This window comes from Vulpes lagopus, chromosome 12 (assembly GCF_018345385.1).
Source record: "Vulpes lagopus strain Blue_001 chromosome 12, ASM1834538v1, whole genome shotgun sequence".
In the NCBI taxonomy this organism is placed as follows: domain Eukaryota; kingdom Metazoa; phylum Chordata; class Mammalia; order Carnivora; family Canidae; genus Vulpes; species Vulpes lagopus.
The window spans coordinates 70,905,029-70,923,786 of record NC_054835.1 but is presented as its reverse complement, the minus strand read 5'-3'; the positions used below and the strand labels follow the sequence as shown (position 1 = coordinate 70,923,786).

General features: G+C 45.0%; 1 protein-coding gene across 5 annotated transcripts in view; it reads left to right on the top strand.

The window, feature by feature from the left end:
• The window catches only part of HOPX (HOP homeobox), a 28,130-nt gene that overhangs the window by 3,172 nt on the left and 6,200 nt on the right, over positions 1–18,758 (top strand). The window contains exons 1-2 of one of the 5 annotated variants that reach the window (XM_041726477.1): positions 989–1,110; positions 17,734–17,890. In XM_041726477.1, coding sequence (XP_041582411.1) covers positions 17,747–17,890 — 144 coding nt within the window. In that variant the 5' untranslated portion in view covers positions 989–1,110; positions 17,734–17,746. Of the gene's footprint in view, positions 1–988; positions 1,111–17,240; positions 17,507–17,538; positions 17,655–17,733; positions 17,891–18,758 lie in introns of those variants that run through there. The other 4 variants (XM_041726480.1, XM_041726481.1, XM_041726482.1 and 1 more) reach the window with 4 other exon arrangements.

Here is an 18,758-nt window from a genome sequence, read left to right as displayed (position 1 = left end):
TCGGCATTGGAATGAGTCTATTTGGCACCACGGGGGCTTTTCATTGTGATTTCCAGCTCAGCCCCGGGCAGAAGCATGAGTGGGTGAAGTCTGTCTCTGTGGCTACCGCTGTTCCTGTCTGTGTGGGTGCAGGGGTGCCCGTGGGACCACACACCTCACCCCCTCTGCCCGGGCCACTAGATGTTTCAGGTGATTTCTCAGCTCCCTTCCAGCCCAAACGCATCTGGCTTCCAGGGTCTCCTCCCCTCAGGGCTTTGCCTCTGTCTCTGGAAAACTAATTATAGTTATGATGTTAATAGACAATAATTGTTTAATGAGTTATGTTCCTCTCCCCTGCCCCCCAGTATATTAAATAGGTTCTAACAAGATAACATATCTGGGAATTCTTTGAAATGTCATTTAAATATAATTACCATTAGAGGCAATCAGGGGAATCGAAGTTTTAGGGAAATGTGTGTATAGGCCTTCGTGGTGAGAATTCCAAGCAACTTGCTGGGGGAAAATATACCAAGTTTGGGGGTTTGCAGTAGAATTCCTCAAATCACACTGCACAGAGAATTCCCTACGGACCGTGGGGCTGACAGATGCTTTCTCTGAATTGGTCTACTGTGCCATGCGTTCGTGCTTATTAACCATGACTACATTTATCTTCCTGAAAAACAGAGCGCCACCGTAAGGACACTACAGTGGAGGTTGCACGTCAAGAAATTCTGCTCATGGGGCCTTATAAAGATTACCTAGCTCCTTCTCCCATGTGGAAGGTTGGCACTGGCAGGGCAGCTTGCCTAGCCTGGGTGACAAGGGGCCTCCTTCCTTGGGGACCCAGTCCTGCAGCCTGGGGCAAGGGGCCCCCTCAGTTCCTGTGACTCGGGGTCCTCACCAACCCTTTCTTCCATTTGGAAAGCTGAGGTTGCCGCAGCTCTTGGTGGCAGGTGCCCGGTGGCAGTTGTGTGGGGCACGTCCTGCCTCTGAAGAGAGGTGTGGCCAGGTGTGTGATTAACCTCCCTCAAGGGAAGCAAAGTCTGCAGGCAGCTGGAGCCCAGAGCAGCTGGGCAGCCAGAGGGCACAGTCTTCCCCGGGGAGCGTGGCATTGAGGACGGGAGGAAGAAGGTGAGCACCATCCTGGCTCCTGGGAGTCGGGGAGACGGAGCCCTACACTCCGGAGGGAAGGATTAGGCAACTGGCTTGGCGGTGGAAAGGGGGGGCAGGCAGCCAACACTGGTTTAGTGCTGCTGTTTGCTTCCTCTTGCCATTCAGAGTTTCACCAAGAGTAATACTTTTTTGAAATATGAGTGGCATGATTGCACAGGGGAGAAAGTAGTTTTGTAGACCAGTGACCGAATTTCTGCCTTCTTTGGATGCCTTTTCTTTTTTTTTGTTTTTTTTTTGTTTTTTTTTTTTGTTGTTGTTGTTGTTTTGTTTTTTTCTAATGAGAGAGAGAGAGAGGCAGAGACACAGGCAGAGGGAGAAGCAGGCTCCACGCAGGGAGCCCAACATGGGACTGGATCCTGGGTCTCTAGGATCAGGCCCTGGGCTGAAGGCCGTGCTAGACTGCTGAGCCACCTGGGCTGCCCTGGATGGCTTTTTCTTTAAACAGTTTCCCCTCCCCTTTGTTTTCAAATTCTCTTAGCATGGAGCATGGCATGGTTTAGTTCACTCAGACATTTTTTTTAAGGCTGTGTCATGACCTAACCCAGATTAATTTTTAAGATGTTGTCGATGGCTTCCTCAAACTTTTAAAAAGCCGAGTGAATGGGGCCGGTCAACAGAAGGATGCAAAGATGAAATTGTTGGCAGAAGGATGGCATGTGGCCCACAATAATTTATAGAGTGCTCACCTGCCCATTTAAAAGCCAGCACCTGGGGATCCCGAGGCAGCCCCTGGACCACAGCCATCCTGTCTACTCGCCTTGGGCAGGCCGGTGGAGAACTGGCTTGAGGCTGCAAATATGAAGGATTCTCCTGATGCAGGGGGTGTGTGCACCTGTTCTCTTCCTGACCCTGGCTCCCTTCACCACCCCACCTTCCAATGACCCTGATGTGGATTTGGCATTCCAGGGCTGTTGATTCTGAACACATGTGGGGTGAACACATGTGGGGTTTGGGTGTGTAGATACGTGACCAAACAGGTAGAGGTCAGGCTGTCCTTTCTCTTTGCTGGGTAACTCCTTTCATCAATCTTCAAGCAATATGTTAAACACTCTTCCTCAGACTCCCAGTGTAGACAAGTCCTGGCAGATGATAGGCCAGCCTAGGGAGCAGAGTATGGGTCTGATGTTCAGGAATCTGGGTCCTATTTTCGGTTCTAATTCAGTTGTAATGGAATTTTAAAGCAGAGGAAGCCCGAAATATCAGTTGTCCCAGTGGATTGTTAATAGCTACCCCCCTCCACCCCCGCCTTTCGTTTTTAAAAAATACTTGGCCTGAGCAATAAACTATATGGCCACCTATGAATACAATGCATAAAAGTTTAAGAATAAAGTGAGTTGTCGTGCATCTTAGGATCAGTTGGTGGCTGAGGCTGGCTCTGGAACCTAGACCATTCTGGTCTCTCTGCCAAGTCACTCACTCTCTCTGTGACTCAGGGTCCTCGTGGGAAGCATGTATCTGTACAGCCCAGATGAAGAGCTGATATATTTATATTGGCTTGCCAAACAGAAGTTCAACATGAACGCTGGGGGTTCAAGGAAATGTTCGCCACAAGGTCAAATTACTCTATTTGCTTCAGGTTCTAATGTTAGCTTATGGCCATGTTTGGATAATGATAGAAACTCTTCTAAAAGTAGAGAAGTTAATTTTTACCCATCCTCATGTAATTTCTTGTAATTTGCTTCTGGTAGTTTTGATAAAATGTGGCCAAACATGAAAATCCTCCAGATCTTTCAAAACTACTTTGTCCTTTGATGTTAAAAACAAAACCAGACACAATCTAAGGCGACATTGATCCGTTCTAATCTCTTAGTGTGTATGGAAACCAATGGCTGTCATTCTAGCCACCAGACCTAGAGGCCTGGAAGTTTCCTGGAATTCTCAAGGACATGACAGATATGCTTAAATAGTCTAGTCTTCACTGCTGTAGTTTCATTTCCTTCCTGTGTGGTTTCTCCCTAAGAAAGTTATATAAACAATGTCTCTAGCTCTTATGCCCCTCTCTCCTTTCAAATTTCTAGCCTACTAGTCCCCCAGAGTGAAATTTATCTTTAGAAAAAACTCAAAATCAATAACTAGCGCTTGGAAGGGTCTGTTCCCTTATTACATATTGTTCATACCCTTCCTGGGGAGTAGAATAGCATCCTTTGGAGATGGCTGGCTTTGGCATGAATGAAGCAGGACTAGAGAAAGGGGGAGGTCATCTCCTTTTTCATTAGCACTATACCTGGTTCGAAGGCAGACACTTAACTGACTGAGGCATCCAGGTTCCCCGCCCACCCAGCCTTTCTGCAACATCCCTCTAATGCTAGAGGAACGACCTACAGGAGGTTCAGAGTTATCCCCCAAGCTGGACTTTGTGAAGTATCTGTCCTTTTCAATTATGTTGAAATGAAGTTATGTTATGTTAGTCTTACGTTAATAAGAAGGCTGTAGCTGCACATCCTCTGTTTATCCCATTAGTTGAACACCTGTTCATAAAAACAACTGGGTAAAAAAATAAAGCCCGTATAACTGAGTCTCACGGCAACAAGCAGCATGCATGGTTGGACTTTGACATGACTTGGAGCACTAAAAAGTACCAGGTGCATGTCATTTTACTCATTACCTAATTATAGTCATAAAATAAGAATAGTGGTTGGACCATAAAAAATAATAATCGATTCAAGTATATTTGCATAGAGATAACTCCATTCTTCAAAGAGTCTTTTCTAGACATTTCAAAGTGTACAAACAACCTACTTGCATTAGACAGGTTACAACGGCCTACAAACAGGCAGCCTAACCATCTACGGATCACGCATGTGCGATACCATGGAAGTCCCTAACTACTGTTCCTTACTATGTAATTAGGGCTCAGGCAAAAATATTGTAGAATCCAGTATACACTTAAAAAAAAAATCATGATGGACACTTCCTCTCCCTCTGCCTGCCACTCCTCCTGCTGTGCTCACACTCTCATTCTCTCTAATAAATAAATAATTTTTAAGAAAATTATTTTTAAAAAATCATGATGAGGGCAGCCTGGGTGGCTCAGTGGTTTGGCGCTGCCTTCAGCCCAGGGTGTGATCCTGGAGACCTGGGATCGAGTCCCACATCGGGCTGCCTGCATGGAGCCTGCTTCTCCCTCTGCCTGTGTCTCTGCTTCTCTCTCTCTCTCTGTGTGTGTCTCTCATGAACAAATAAATAAAATCTTTAAAAAAAAATGATGAAATGTCCCCAGAATTACAAACAGGCAGCCTTTTTCAGAGTCAGGCACTGGGAAAAAACTCTCCAGAAAAATACTCTAATTTGTTTGAAAAAATGGCTACAGAGCAATATAACATATCTACCTGACTCTCAGTTATCTGTGTGTGGCTTCACTGGATTTGATTTTTTATTTTTTTTTTAAATTTATTTTTTATTTTTTTATTTTTTTTTTGGATTTGATTTTTTAAATACCAGACTGATCTCTATGATCAGTGTTTAAAAAGATTTTGAGCACCTCTCCTCTTCTAAGAAAGAAATCTATCTCTCCCTACCCTGCAGCCTATTGCTCTAATTAATTTAATTAATGTTCTCCTGGTCAAGCAGAATTAGGGAGCTAAATGGGTAACCAAAAATGAATAACTTAAACATAAAAAGGATATTTATAGGGGCGCCTGGGTGGCTCAATTGGTTAAGCATCTGACTCTTAATGTTGGCTCAGGTCATGATCTCGGTCATGGGATCAAGCGCCGGAGTTGGGCTCCTCAGTCAGCGAGGGGTCTGCTGAAGATTCTCTCTTCTTCATCTACTCCCCCCTACCTCTTGCTCTCTAAAATAAATAAATCTTTTTTTTAAGTGTATTTATAATCAGCCATTTTACTTACTCGTGCCACTTTTCCTCTCTACAAACTGTTTAGACAGTTGGCTTTTCTGTTATTTGCTTCTAGCCTTAGTAATGCAAATTTTTCTTTATGTTTAATGGTTTTCTTTAGAAAATATTGGGATCCACACCCCCTCCCCCAGCAGAAATCTATTTGTCTGATTTCTTGGTGTATTAGGGCATGAGACATTTTCAAAGAGATTTAATCATTCAATTTACTTCACAAGTCTCACCCCTCCTGGATTATCTGGTTTGAAAAGCCCAGAGCACATGGCTGTGTCGGTGGAAAATTCTAGTACAAGCCGTTTTTTGTTCCTTTGTTTATATTTGATCATAGGACCAAAGTCTGTTTGAGATGTAATGAATATTCACACTCACTAAGCATTAGCACAACCATACTAACAATACCCGAAACAGGCAGAGGCGCAAGCATATTCATCCCATCAGACAAATTCCTATCCTACCTATTCAAAGTGGAATAAAAATGAAAGGTCAGGAAATTTGAAGCTATAATGTATTCTCTTATCTTTAACCACAAGCTGCAACAATATGATTTCTTAGGAGCAAAAGCAGCCTCCTGTTCCCTACCATGGTTAGGAATATGCGTTTCTGTTCTCCAAGGTTCTAACAGAACTGCATCTTGCTACTCTGTAACAGCAGTGCAGATACCTGAATTCAACAGGAATATTTTTACTATCCCACACCTAAGTGAGAAATTTAAAGTTTTACAACAAGGGGACCAGATGTCCAGGTTCACCTGGGACACTTCTGATGTATGCTGTTGTCTTGATGTAATTATTCATAGCGCCCCTTTCACACCTATGTGTTCCAGGTTAGATGGCAAATTCTTTGGTCACGTTACTTTAACAGATAGGCTGGATATTAAAAAGCACCTTGGTTCAAAATGTTTCAAGGGCTCTTTAGTCGTCCTTTGAAGTGTTCAGGCACAAAGTGTTCAGCAAACCAGGGACACAGCCTGGAATATGCTACGGTATTCCCTTTCAGCAGGTCAGTGACATTAGTAAACTGTTGTTGAGGAATAGCATGATCATTTAAACCCAGGCCATGCTGATCGTTAGAATTGTAGAGGACAAATGATCTCAGAGGTCATCTGGCCCAGCATCTTCGCTTTTCTAGATGAATAAATCATTACACTTCTGGAAACGTGAATGTCATTGTACAGTTTTCTAGGTTGTTTCTTGAGCCGACTCTCACTGGATCACAATTGAAGTAGGCAAGGAAGGAAGTTTTTAGCCACATTTTACAGAAAAGAGAACTAAGTTTCAAATAAGTTTAAAAAAACAAGAAATCCACACCTGGCCAAGGTCATGAGACTATGAAAGTAGAGGAGCTAAAACTGAAATGCAGCTCTGACTCTTTGCCCAGTGCTCTTTCCAATATCTCATACCGGGTTAGTATTTTCATTCATTAGTGAGGATTTAAGATATATCTCCTACGTATAATCCATTAAAGATCTACCACCCTTTCTCTTCTCCACCTGCAAAGAGCTCTCTGGCCAGCAACTGAACTGTTCTGGCCCGACAGCGCCTCTTGGTGGCTGGCCCAGGAAGTGCAAAACACAAACCCTTTACTATCCCCTTCTTCCTTGTCCCTTGGGTAGAAGAATGAGGAGGTGAGGACCATGCGAGGTTACCTCTGGCTTTTTCTTTATGTTCATTAATTATGTCTCAAACAAAACCTGATTCTTACATCAATGCTTCTCAGCATTCCCCTTCTCCCCCCTCTCCCTCTCTTGATTTCATCTCTGAGACGAATACAGCTCTAATGATTATGCCTTAATAAGACATGGTGAAGTCAGACTTCCTGAAGTGAAAATAAAGTTCCATCACCATGCATCCGTATGTATTCACTTCCCATCCCACAATGTGTCAGGGACTGCTCCTGACTCTTGGGATACATCAGACTTGTGCTATAAACCTCCAACCTCTTCCAAGTTCCCTGAAACCCCTTCAATATCTGCACCAGAACCCCATTTCTCTGAGCCAAGTTTCAAGTAAAACTGTTTCTTAAGCATTTGCCTTCAAAGTGAAATGATATTAAATTTCCCTAAGATATTTCAACAGGATTATTTTCTACTTTTTTCTTTCTGTAACAAATATGTAGCATTTTAGTTACACTCTATGTGTGGGTTAGCCTGGGGTTCTATCCACAATTTATAATGTTCTGTCTAGAGAAAACTTTTTCTGAATTCGTAACAGTCACTACAGAGATAGCCTTTTGGAACAGCAATCTGGAGCCATAGGGAGATCTCCCATGAGGAGATGACAAAATGAGGTTGCTTTCTTTCATTTGCCCATTTCTTTCTTTCTTTTTTTTTTTTTTTAAGATTCCATTCATTCACTCATGAGAGACACAGAGACACAGGCAGAGGGAGAAGCAAGCTCCATGCAGGGAGCCGGATGCGGGACTCGATCCCAGGATTCCAAGACCACACCCTGGGCCAAAGGCAGGTGCCAAACTGCTGAGCCACCCAGGGATCCCCTGCCCATTTATTTCTAAGGAGGTTGATTAAATCCTCTACTTATTTCACAGCATGAAGAAGCCCAAGGATTTATTATTGTCTTTAACCATTCCCCCATATTTCTACATACAAAGCTTCGACTTAGAGCATGAGTTGGGCTACCAGTGAAAAGAACTCAGTGTGTACACAAAAAATTTTATTTCCAGGATTAATTAATTTATTCACCCCTCCTTCCAATAGCTTTTCCGAGCTTGCTATCCTCTGTAAGTAGCTGTAAAAAGTCTAGACTGCGGAGGGACTCACTTCAACAAGTTTCAGGATATTCCTTAAATCAATAAAACTCTGTAAATCTAGGGATTAAGTAGCAGCCACAGTCCCTAATACCAGCTGGTCTCGTTGAAGCTAACCTTTCTATTCCATTGTGTCGGATGCTGACACCTTTTCTCATTTGTACACTATATTATTCACATAATGTCATCTTTCAATTATCTCTGTTCCAATTAAAGAAGAGCATGTGGGGAAAGAAAGCCAGCCTGGCTGGTGGTGCTGGTAGTGTTAACTGAAATCACTAGCTAATCCATTTAGCTAGGTCAGAGCCTTGTCTGGTCACCATGTTTGTTTTGAAACATGTCACAGGGAGGAAGACATTGCTGCCAGACTGGCTCCACCCCACAGGGAGCCAGTGTAGACACAGGACACTGCCTTACTTTTCTCCCAGGAGGCACCACCTGGCTTTACCTCTTCTTTTTCCACAACCACCCATCAAGGCTCTTCTGTCTACACGGCTACTTCATGCGAAGAGGAGATATAGGGTAGTGGCTAAGAACATGGAGGCAGAAGCTAGACTTTCCGGGTTTGAATCTCTTCTCTACCACTCACTAGGTTTGTATTTGGGGAAAGTTTTATACAGCTCCCGGGGAAAGGTATCTAAGTTTCCATATACATCAGTTTCTACAAGTATAAAATGGAGATGAGTGCCTCTACCATAATGCTCCTTCCTCTGGCAGTTACATGAGGTAACTCATCTACGACATAGGACTGTGCCAGGCATATAGTAATTGCTCAATAAATTCGTTGTTCTTGTTATAGCAGGGATGAGGTTTCTGTATGCAATTTGATAATAGGAATCAGCTCTGTGCTGTTTTAGGCAGGAAGGACTAAAAGATATTAGAAGGCTGGAAAGTTATTTTTTCCAATGTAATGTTTTGGTTTTGAACTTGGTCAGTCCTGGTTGTTGAAAGAAAACACAGAGCAGTATCTTTCCAACTTATGTCCTATATCAAGTCCTGCCAGATGCCATTGGTTAAGTTCAGTTCAGCAGACAAATAATAAGCACCTATTAAATGCCAGATACTCCTAATGAATGCTGGTGAGATATAAATGTATAAGAGATGACATATCCCCCATAGAAGAGCATATAATTTAGTGGGGAAGACAGGCCCAGGAACAAATAATTTTAAAACGATTTCAATTTGGTCATTTTTCTCATAGGCCAACACACCTAGAAAAATCTACTCACCAAGTCATATTTTTTCCTGCTTATTTTTAACTCCTTACTATTCCCTTTCTGCCCTATTAATGCTTCCTTATTAATAAATAAAAAGATAAATTGAAAAGTGCTTGTGAGAAATGAGAAAAAAAATACCAACAACTAAATTCAAATCAGTGCGCAGTATAGAAGTGCTAATAAGAAAACATGCTAAAGATAGGACATCCTCACCTCCTCCCATCCCCACCTCATTAGTTTTGAGAAATTCCATCCAGGGATATGTCTTATGATGAAGGAATACAGACCGCATTTGATTTTTTTTTTTTAAAGATTTTATTTCAGAGAGAGAAAGAGAATGAGAGGTTAGGAGGGGCATAGGGATATAAAGAGAGAAGCAGACTTTCTGCTGAGCAGGAAGCCCAATGTAGGGCTTGATCCCAGGACCCAGAGATCATGACCCGAGCCAAAGGCAGACGCTTGATCGACTGAGCCACCCAGGCACTCCAGCATTTGATTAAAAAAAAAAAAAAATTTTTTTTTTTTTTTAAGGAAACTGCAGCCCAGAAAGACTGAAACTTTCAACTGTCCTTACCAGCTTGCCACCCAGGAGCTGCCCTGCTGAATGCCTAGCCCACAGTCATTCAAAGAACAATAATATCTTCCATAAGCAAGCACTTTACAGCTTAGACATACTTCCCTACAATAATGTCATATGAACTTTATAACAAAGCTGTGAGCTAGGTGAAGGTGTGTGTTATATCCCTTCTTCACATGAGAGAACTGGAGGTATTGCAAGTGATGTCTTTTGTGTTTTGGGTTTTTTTAAAATGAGGCTCTGCACCCAGCATGGAACCCAATGCAGGGCATCTCATTCTTCCTGCTTTGTTGAATCAATTGTAGCCTGTTCTGGGAGAACAGGTGCATGCCATTGTGAGCTGGCAGGTGGTTCTGCATGTGCCAGGAGCTCTTAAACCAAGTCAAAAACTAAGAGCTCAGATCTTACTGGACAAACTTGAACAAATCTCCCCCACTTTATCTGTACCTCTAATAATGGAGTCAGAACAAAACTTGAGAGGGGTGAGTCCGTTAACCCTGTTACCTTGGTGTCAAGTGGACACTAGGCTTTCCCGGGAGGCATGTGGAGGGCTGCAAGAAGTCTGCAGTGGCAGCTAAGAGAACGAGGCTGGAGAGATCACAGCAGGTCAGCAATGCCTGCCCCACACTGGGAAAGACTGGCTGCCACCAGTCCCAGTTCTTCACTAAAGTAACAGGTAACAACTCCAGTTAGAGCTCAGCAATCCAAATAGGTGATTCAGTGATATCTTAGAATCTCTGATATCAGTAGACCATGAGGAGAATATAGGTTTTTAAAAATATTTTATTATTTATTTTAGAGAGAGAGAACAATCAAATGGGGGAGAAGGGAGAAGCAGAGGGAGAAGGACAAGCAGACTCCATGAACATGGAGCACCAGGCAGGGCTTGATCTCATGACCCTGAGATCATGACCTGAGCTGAAATCAAGAGTAGGATGCTTAACTGACTGAGCCACCCAAGCGCTCCAAGAAGAATATATTTTTAAAGGTATAAATCAACCTTGTTGCTCAAGATACCACAAACTGCCTGTACTGCTAAAGCCAGAATTCTGGGTTTTCCTCTGATGCTATAAACAAGTTAGTTAACCTTCCTCTAACCACAAAACAGGACTAATTCCATTCTGATTACTATGAAAGGATTATGAAAGAAATCAAAAGAACTAATAGCAACCTGCTTTTGAACTGGAGCTCACACCCCCTGCTCCTGGCATCTCAGTCCAAACACTAGAACACATTATTTGGTTTTACATGTTTATATCCTGTTTTAAACCCACAGCCTAATAGTCTCTTTACACTTCCTGTCTATCCCTACATCCTTTCTTCTTTTACTCAGTCATTTTAAATCCATATCTGTTATTTTTGTTCGGAAACTTTGATACTAACTTTGCAGGGGTGAGGGGTGGGGGTGGATAATTGATATGGTTAACATGTTGTTTTAACTTTTTTTTTTTTTTTTTTTAGTATAGAATCCAGTCCTCACTTCCAGGAGCTCTGTAAAAGGGAAAATAAGAACATTTTTAGCATAAGACAGACAAAAGATCTAATATAATTGATTTTCCATACATCTTTTTTATTGTTTTTGGTGACCCATGGAAATAACAAGCTAGCCTAGAGACAGACTCTAAACTCAAAAAACCCTCAAATCTCCTGCTGGGCTGAAACAGGAAATACTTTTATACAGTAAATAGTAAACATATGGAACCTTTTAGCCCCAAGAACTTATGCAAGCTGAACACATAAATAGCTGCAAGAGGTTTAGGTATTACTCATGGATTAAAAAAAAATACATAACAAAAATTAGCAAAAATTAAGAAGTTTGACAGTACTGATGAGGATGTGGAACAAGGAAACGTTATACACTGTAGAGTATAGTTCAACAACTTTGGGGAAAAAGTTGATATTATTTGTAAAGTTAAAAGCCACATATCTTGGGGCACCTGGGCAATGTAGTTAGTTGAGTGGCCAACTCTTTTTTTTTTTTTTAATTTTTATTTATTTATAATAGTCACAGAGAGAGAGAGAGAGGCAGAGACGCAGGCGGAGGAAGAAGCAGGCTCCATGCACCGGGAGCCCGATGTAGGACTCGATCCCGAGTCTCCAGGATCGCGCCCCGGGCCAAAGGCAGGCGCCAAACCGCTGCGCCACCCAGGGATCCCGAGTGGCCAACTCTTAATTTTGGCTCAGGGTCATGAGATTGAGCCCCAAGTAGGGTTCCCTGCTCAGCAGTGAGTCTGCTTGAGGTTCTCTGTCCCTCTGCCCCTTCCCCTCCAAGCATTTTCTCTATATATAAAATAATCTTTTTTTTTAAAAGGCCACATATCTTAAGACTGTTATAGGAATACCTAGAGATGTGTATACCTAGAGAAACCCTCCTAGATGCACTTCAGAAGGCATATGAAAAAATACTCCAAGAGCAATGTTCATAATAGCAAAAAACTGAAAACCAAATATCTACCAACAGGAAAAGACATAAATAAATTATAGTATATTCACAAAATGGAAACAGCACTGAATATGGATGAACTTCTCTACATGCAGAAATTATGGGTGAATCTTGGAAATTATTGATGAAAAAAGCAATTCATAGAATAATTATATATAATACTACTTTTATATAATTCCAAAATATACAAAGCTAAAATAATATGTTCTTTTAGGATCCATACATATGTGATGGAACTACTTTAATAATCAAAGGAATAGGGGCACCACTGAGCCACCCAGGTGCCCCCAGGGATATTTTTTTAAGAAAAAGTAAATAAACTTCTTAATTTCAAAATAATAAATGCTCATGATAGAATAGGGAGGAAACAAGAAAATATAAAGAAAAAAATTTACATCATCTGTAGTCTCACAATTTAGATATAATCACTGTTAACCTTTTGTTGAATTTTTCTCTAGTTTTTTAAATATGTAAAACTAGAATTGATAGTAGCATTTTTTTAAAAAGATTTTGTTTATTTATTAATGAGAGACACAGAGAGAGAGAGAGAGAGAGAGAGAGAGAGGCAGAGACACAGGCAGAGGGAGAAGCCGGCTCCACGCAGGGAGCCTGATGTGGGACTGGATCCCGGGCCTGCAGGATCACAACCTGGGCCGAAGGCGGCGCTAAACCACTGAGCCACCCAGGCTGCCCTGATAATAGCATTTTAAAAATATATTTTCCTATTTCTGTTTGGAATCCTGTTTCCCTGAAGATAGTAATGATGTTATGTGTATATGGAGTATTCATAATCTAATGTTCAGTTTTAAGTTCTATTATACAAGTTGTCCGTGTAACTGATAACTTAAATTTTAGCAGTTCTCTCCCTGAAAACTTTAAGAAATTAGAGGACAGTCATTTGTCCAGTTTGCCAAATCTTTTCCACTATAATTTTTGCCATCTAAATCAATTACAGATAACTGTATGAAGAGGTGGAAGGGATTTTTCTTTTGATGACCTGCTTTCTTACTCTGATGTCAATATAAAAATACATTTTTCAAGATTTTTAAGGGGTTTTATATTATTTCTAAATTTTTGAAAACAGGGAAATTTCTCTGAAAATTCATAATTTTTTTAAAAAATATTTTATTTATTTATGTTAGCGAGACAGAACATGACTGGAGGGGATGAGCAGAGGGACAGCAGACTCCCCATTGAGGGTGGAGTCTGACTCCATCCCAGGACCCCAAGATCACCACCTGAGTCAAAGTCAGATGCTTAACCAATTGAGCCCCCAGGTACCCTGATAATTCATAATTTTAAAGGCAATTTCCCCATTCCTGACCATACATACAAAAGATTAATAACATGGTGCCTAAATGTTTTTTCTGACATGTATCTGTGTACTTTAAAAACTTTATTCCTTAGGGGTGTCTGGGTGGCTCAGTTGGATAAGCATCCAACTCTTGGTTTCCACTCAGGTAATGATCTCAGGGTTGTGGGATTGAGCCCTACGTCAGGCTCCATGCTCAGCTCAGAGTCTGCTTGGGATTCTCTCTCTTTCCCTCTGCTCCTGTCCTCACTCTCTCTAAAGTAAATAAAATTTCAAAAAATAAATTTTCAAAAAGACTTTATTCCTTTGAAACTACCTCAGCCTATCATCTACTCAATTGTTGAGATGATACACAGCATCAAAGGTAGAAGATAGGGATCCTTGGGTGGTGCAGCGGTTTGGCGCCTGCCTTTGGCCCGGGGCGCGAGCCTGGAGACCCAGCATCGAATCCCACATCGGGCTCCCGGTGCATGGAGCATGCTTCTCCCTCTGCCTGTGTCTCTGCCTCTCTCTCTCTCTCTGTGTGACTATCATAAATAAATAAATAAATAATTTAAAAAATTAAAAAAAAAAGGTAGAAGATATTTTAATGAATTTTTATAGGTATAAAGTATAAGATGTTCTAAACATTTATCATTGACTTTAATAATTACAAAATCTTGTAAGAGCTGAGATACATTTTATAACCCTTCCACACTGGATTCCTAAAGTGGTTCTGATAGAGGAGGACTATGGGAGGCCCGGACATTTCTACTGGTGATTCTGAGGACCAGTCAGGCACAAGAGCTACTGCTCTAAGCATTAATCAATCAAACAGAAAAACAAACACATACACAAACTGTTTTTTCTTTGAAAGCAGACTTCATGGGGCATCTGGGTGGCTCAGTGGTTGAACGTCTGCCTTTGGCTCAAGGCATGATCCCAGGGTCCTCGGATCCAGTCCTGCATCAGGCTCCCCACAGGTAGCCTGCTTCTCCCTCTGCCTGTGTCTCTGTGTCTCTCTCTGTGTCTCTCATGAAGAAGAAAGAAAGAAAAAGAAAGAAAGAAAGAAAGAAAGAAAGAAAGAAAGAAAGAAAGAAAGAAAGAAAGTCTTAAAAAAAAAAAAAGAAAAGTAAAAAAGAAAGCAGACCTCATGTTAACCTGGAGAGGCAGATCAATATTCCACTCCTGTGGAATATTTTTTTTTTTTAAAGACTTATTTATTTGATGGAGGTAAGGACAGAGGAAGAAAAGGGAGAGAGAGAGAATTCCAAGCAGACTTCACACCGAATGTGGAGCCAGATCCCAGGACCCTGAGATCACAACCTGTGGGGAAATCAAGTCAGTCAGATACTAAACCAACTGAGGCACCCAGGCGCCCCCTATTTGTCAATTCTGACAGACACAGACAGCGTGGATGGTGCCCTTTGTGCCCTGTCCAGAGTAGTTCAGTAAGTGGTGAGTGAAGAACCTCTACTTCTCTTGGGGATAGGACAGCACATTATTTTTCTCTCTTAAGAAAATACAATGCTTCTGGAGCCCATTGCTTCCCAGAAGTCCTGGGCTAATGGAAATTGAGAGATGGCCCTAAAAAATGATTCAACTGCTTTTTTCTCTTTTGGCCAGCTCACCATGTTTATGCAGAGGATCTACCACTGATAACCATTTGGTTTGATATTAGTGGCTTTACAAAGAGGTCTGATGGTTGGGGGAGGGAGGAGAGAGATAGTAAATGAGAGCTCACAGCAGTCTCTGCAGGTTAGTTTGTAGCACTCTCTGTAAGCTAGTTCATCCAGGTAAATATCTTTAAAATAAATAACCATAGAGTTAGGGGGCAAGGGTAAAACTGTCTAACCACGTGTAGGGATTCATTTAGAAGAAAAGCCAGCTGTTTTCAGTTAACCTCTTGAAAAAGCTTTATGCGTTGTCTTCCCCCACCACAAAAACAAACCACAGGACAAGTTGCTCTTTGAATGTTTCATATGAATATAACCTCAGCAACAATAGAACTTATGCTGAGATTAAAGTTTAAGAAGCTTTAAGATATTTTTAGTTCTTTTCATCTGAAAGTGTTTAGACTACTACCTCGAGAGAAGCTTTTCAACAGCTTCCTTACTGGAAAGAGTTGAGAAGTTTTATAAGGCCAAGGTTATGGGGGTGATTTGGTTTTTAAATTTCCTTTAAAAGAGGGAGAAGGAGAGAAGAAACCAAGCAACAGCTGCAAACACTTGTCAGCCAAAGGGGGCTGAAATAACAGCAACAGTTTTGTGGAGAACAGCAGATAAGTCTCACTATCGAGGTCAGACCTTTTATCTTCATTTCTAGAAATCAAGCTTGTTTGTTTGGTGTATGTTGGAGAAGCAGGTATTTTCAAAAGGCCCTCCCACGAGTCTCCTTAGCAGCCAAACAAGTCCAGTGGCCCTCAGCCAACTAACCCAAGGAGCACTTTCAAGTCAACCGGAAGCTACCCATGAAACCTCATACAGAGTCCTGTAACAGGAAGCCACAAAAATAGAAGAGAAAATGCACCTGATTAAACGTTAGGACAGTAACAGGCTTTGACTTATATAATAGTAAGTATGTAACAAAAAGAGAGAAAGAAGTACATGCCGAACAGACCTTGAATCTGAGTCCAGTTTAGAAATCTATACACTTGGTTAATATTTTTGAGGGACTAAGAGTTCTACAAAGACCCAAAATGTTTCATTGAAAAGAGGCAGCATAACTGTGTCAAAGGAATTAGATGGAACCTTTCCAAGAAATAAAATCAGAGGCAGTAATGTCCCCTCTTCTATATTCTTTTAGGCAAAATGAGCAGTGGGGGGTGGTTCCAGGAGGCAGCTTTGGCTGGAACTGGGATCCTATGAGGACAGTCAATGCCCATTCAGAAGCTCCTGCCTTTAAACTGCTGCCCTCCTGATTTTTTCTGCCCAACTAAAGTCAGAATGGCCTGCTGGGAAGGGTCTTGCAGAACACAGGACTGAAACTAAAGCTAAGGGTGTCGGTCATTAACTGGGCAATGTTGGTAGAGGAAGTCCTTCTGTGCCTGCTTCTCCTGGGCTGTTCCAGGAGAGGACTGAAAAAAATCTCCGAGATTCTTTCCAGCTCTGAATTTCTGGGTCAAAGAAAAGGGGAGATGGGTGCCCACAGGAGAGGTGACGTTTCTGACCTGGCTTGAGCCTGTGAGCACTGTAACAGGAGTGACTGGTACAGATTTTGAAATTGGGGAGGGGGCATATAACTCATCTACAAACAAGGGACTTCAAGGTGGCCTGACAAGGGCCTTGAGCCCAAGACTCTCGCACAGTGGAATGCTTTTTTGTCCCACCTGGAAACGTCTCCAAGTGACCCAGAGGGGAGGTAAAGATATTTACCAGGGAGCACAGGAGGCAGGTCCCAGTAGAAAAGGTCGTACCAGCATCAGGTACATTATGCAGGCACATCGGTGGAGTGTGGCTCCTCCCCAGGCACAAACCACTTCAAAACCTACTCAGGATTGTGCTGGATGATTTTGCAATTGTTTGTTTAAACAACAAACCAGCCTGATTCCCACACTTGGAACTTGTCTTTTACTGTCAGCGGAGTCAAGTCCTGACCTGTGTGTACCAAATCCTCAGCCAAGATCTTCAAGACTGTAGCTTCCTATGCCTCGGTACATCTTAAATTGTAGGATGGGGGGGGGGGGTGAACATCTGATGAACAGCTGCCCCCCCCCCTTTTTTTGACCCAGTTCAGAGGCTATTTAGATATGGAGAGGATGCAGCAGGAAGTCATGCTACCCAAAATCTGCCAGAGCGATGTTTGGCTCTGAAGCAAGAGCCCCTGGAGCTGGTGACCAAGTGGCTGGGCCCCAACGGCCAGCAGCGCCGGGCAGCGGGGAGCCGCGTGGACTGGAGGCTTCCGAAAACTGGGGGTGGAGGGGTGGGGCGGAGGGCCGGGGAGGCTGCAGATTGCAGAGTGAGTCACACAAGCCCTCAGGTGGACACTTCTCCTGATGCTCAGCTCCCGGTCTTAGCGCCTCCAGGAGTAAACGACGTCTCTGGACCTCTGTCCTGCTCTGTGGACGGGAGAGAGTAAAAGTGCGGCTCCAGTTCCCCAACTTTAAGTAACTTCCGTCCTTTGGGTCGTTTCTTCGAGGGAGGGGCGGGGTGGGGCGTCCTGCCCCCCTCGGCTTAGCCGCGTTCGAGGCCGACGCACGCGCACCCGCGAGGTGGGTCCCCAGCCCCGCGACCCGTCGCCACCGCCCGGGGCAGCTCCCTCTCCCGGGGGCGAAGCTCCGGGGGCGACTTTCCAGGAGCCTCGGGCCAGGAGGGCGCGCCGCCGCCCCAGGGACCGCGGCCGGGAGACCCCGCGGGCAGGTCGGGCCCCGAGGCCGCGCCGCGATCCCCATCCCTGCCCGCCGCCGCCGCGCTCACCCCCCGCTCCTCTCGCCCGCAGCCGCGCCGCGACTATGTCGGCGGAGACCGCGAGCGGCCCCACCGAGGACCAGGTGGAGATCCTGGAGTACAACTTCAGCAAGGTCAACAAGCACCCGGACCCCACCACGCTGTGCCTCATCGCGGCCGAGGCCGGCCTTTCCGAGGAGGAGACCCAGGTGAGGCCGGCACGCCCCCCACCCCGACCCCTGCGCGCCCCCACCCCGACCCCTGCGGCCCCCCACCCCGACCCCTGCGCTCCCCTCCACCTCCCGACCTCTGTGCACCCCCATCCCTGTGCACCCCCCACCCCGACCCCTGCGCGCCCCCACCCCGACCCCTGCGCACCCCGCCAGCCCCCGACCCCTGCGCGCCCCCCCCACCTCCCGACCTCTGTGCACCCCCATCCCTGTGCACCCCCCACCCCGACTCCTGCGCGCCCCCACCCCGACCCCTGCGCGCCCCTCCACCTCCCGACCTCTGTGCACCCCCATCCCTGTGCACCCCCCATCCCGACTCCGCGCCCCCACCCCGACCCCTGCGCGCCCTCCACCCCCGACCCCTGCGCGCCCCCCACCCCGACCCCTGCGCGCCCCTCCACCTCCCGACCTCTGTGCACCCCCATCCCTGCGCGCCCCCCACCCCTGCGCTTTCCTCCACCCCCAGACTACTGTGCGCTCCCCTCCACCCCATCCCTGTGCAAGCCCCCACCCCTGCGCGCTCCTGCGCCCCCCCACCCCGACCCCTGCGCACCCCGCCAGCCCCCGACCCCTGCGCGCTCTCCCCATTCCCCCGACCCCCGCGCTCTCCTCCACCCCCGACCCCTGTGCGCTCCCCTCCACCCCCCCATCCCTGTGCACCTCCCCACCCCTGCGCGCTCCCCCAACCCCCCGACCCCTGCGCGCCCCGGGCGGCCTTGCGCACGCCGGGGCCCCCCCTGCCCTCCCCGGATCCGCGGTCGCTCCCGCCCGCACCCCGCGAGCCCGGACGCCGCGGCGCTGCCCCCGCCGCACGCCAGCTGCCCGGCTCCGTGCGCCCCGCGTCCGA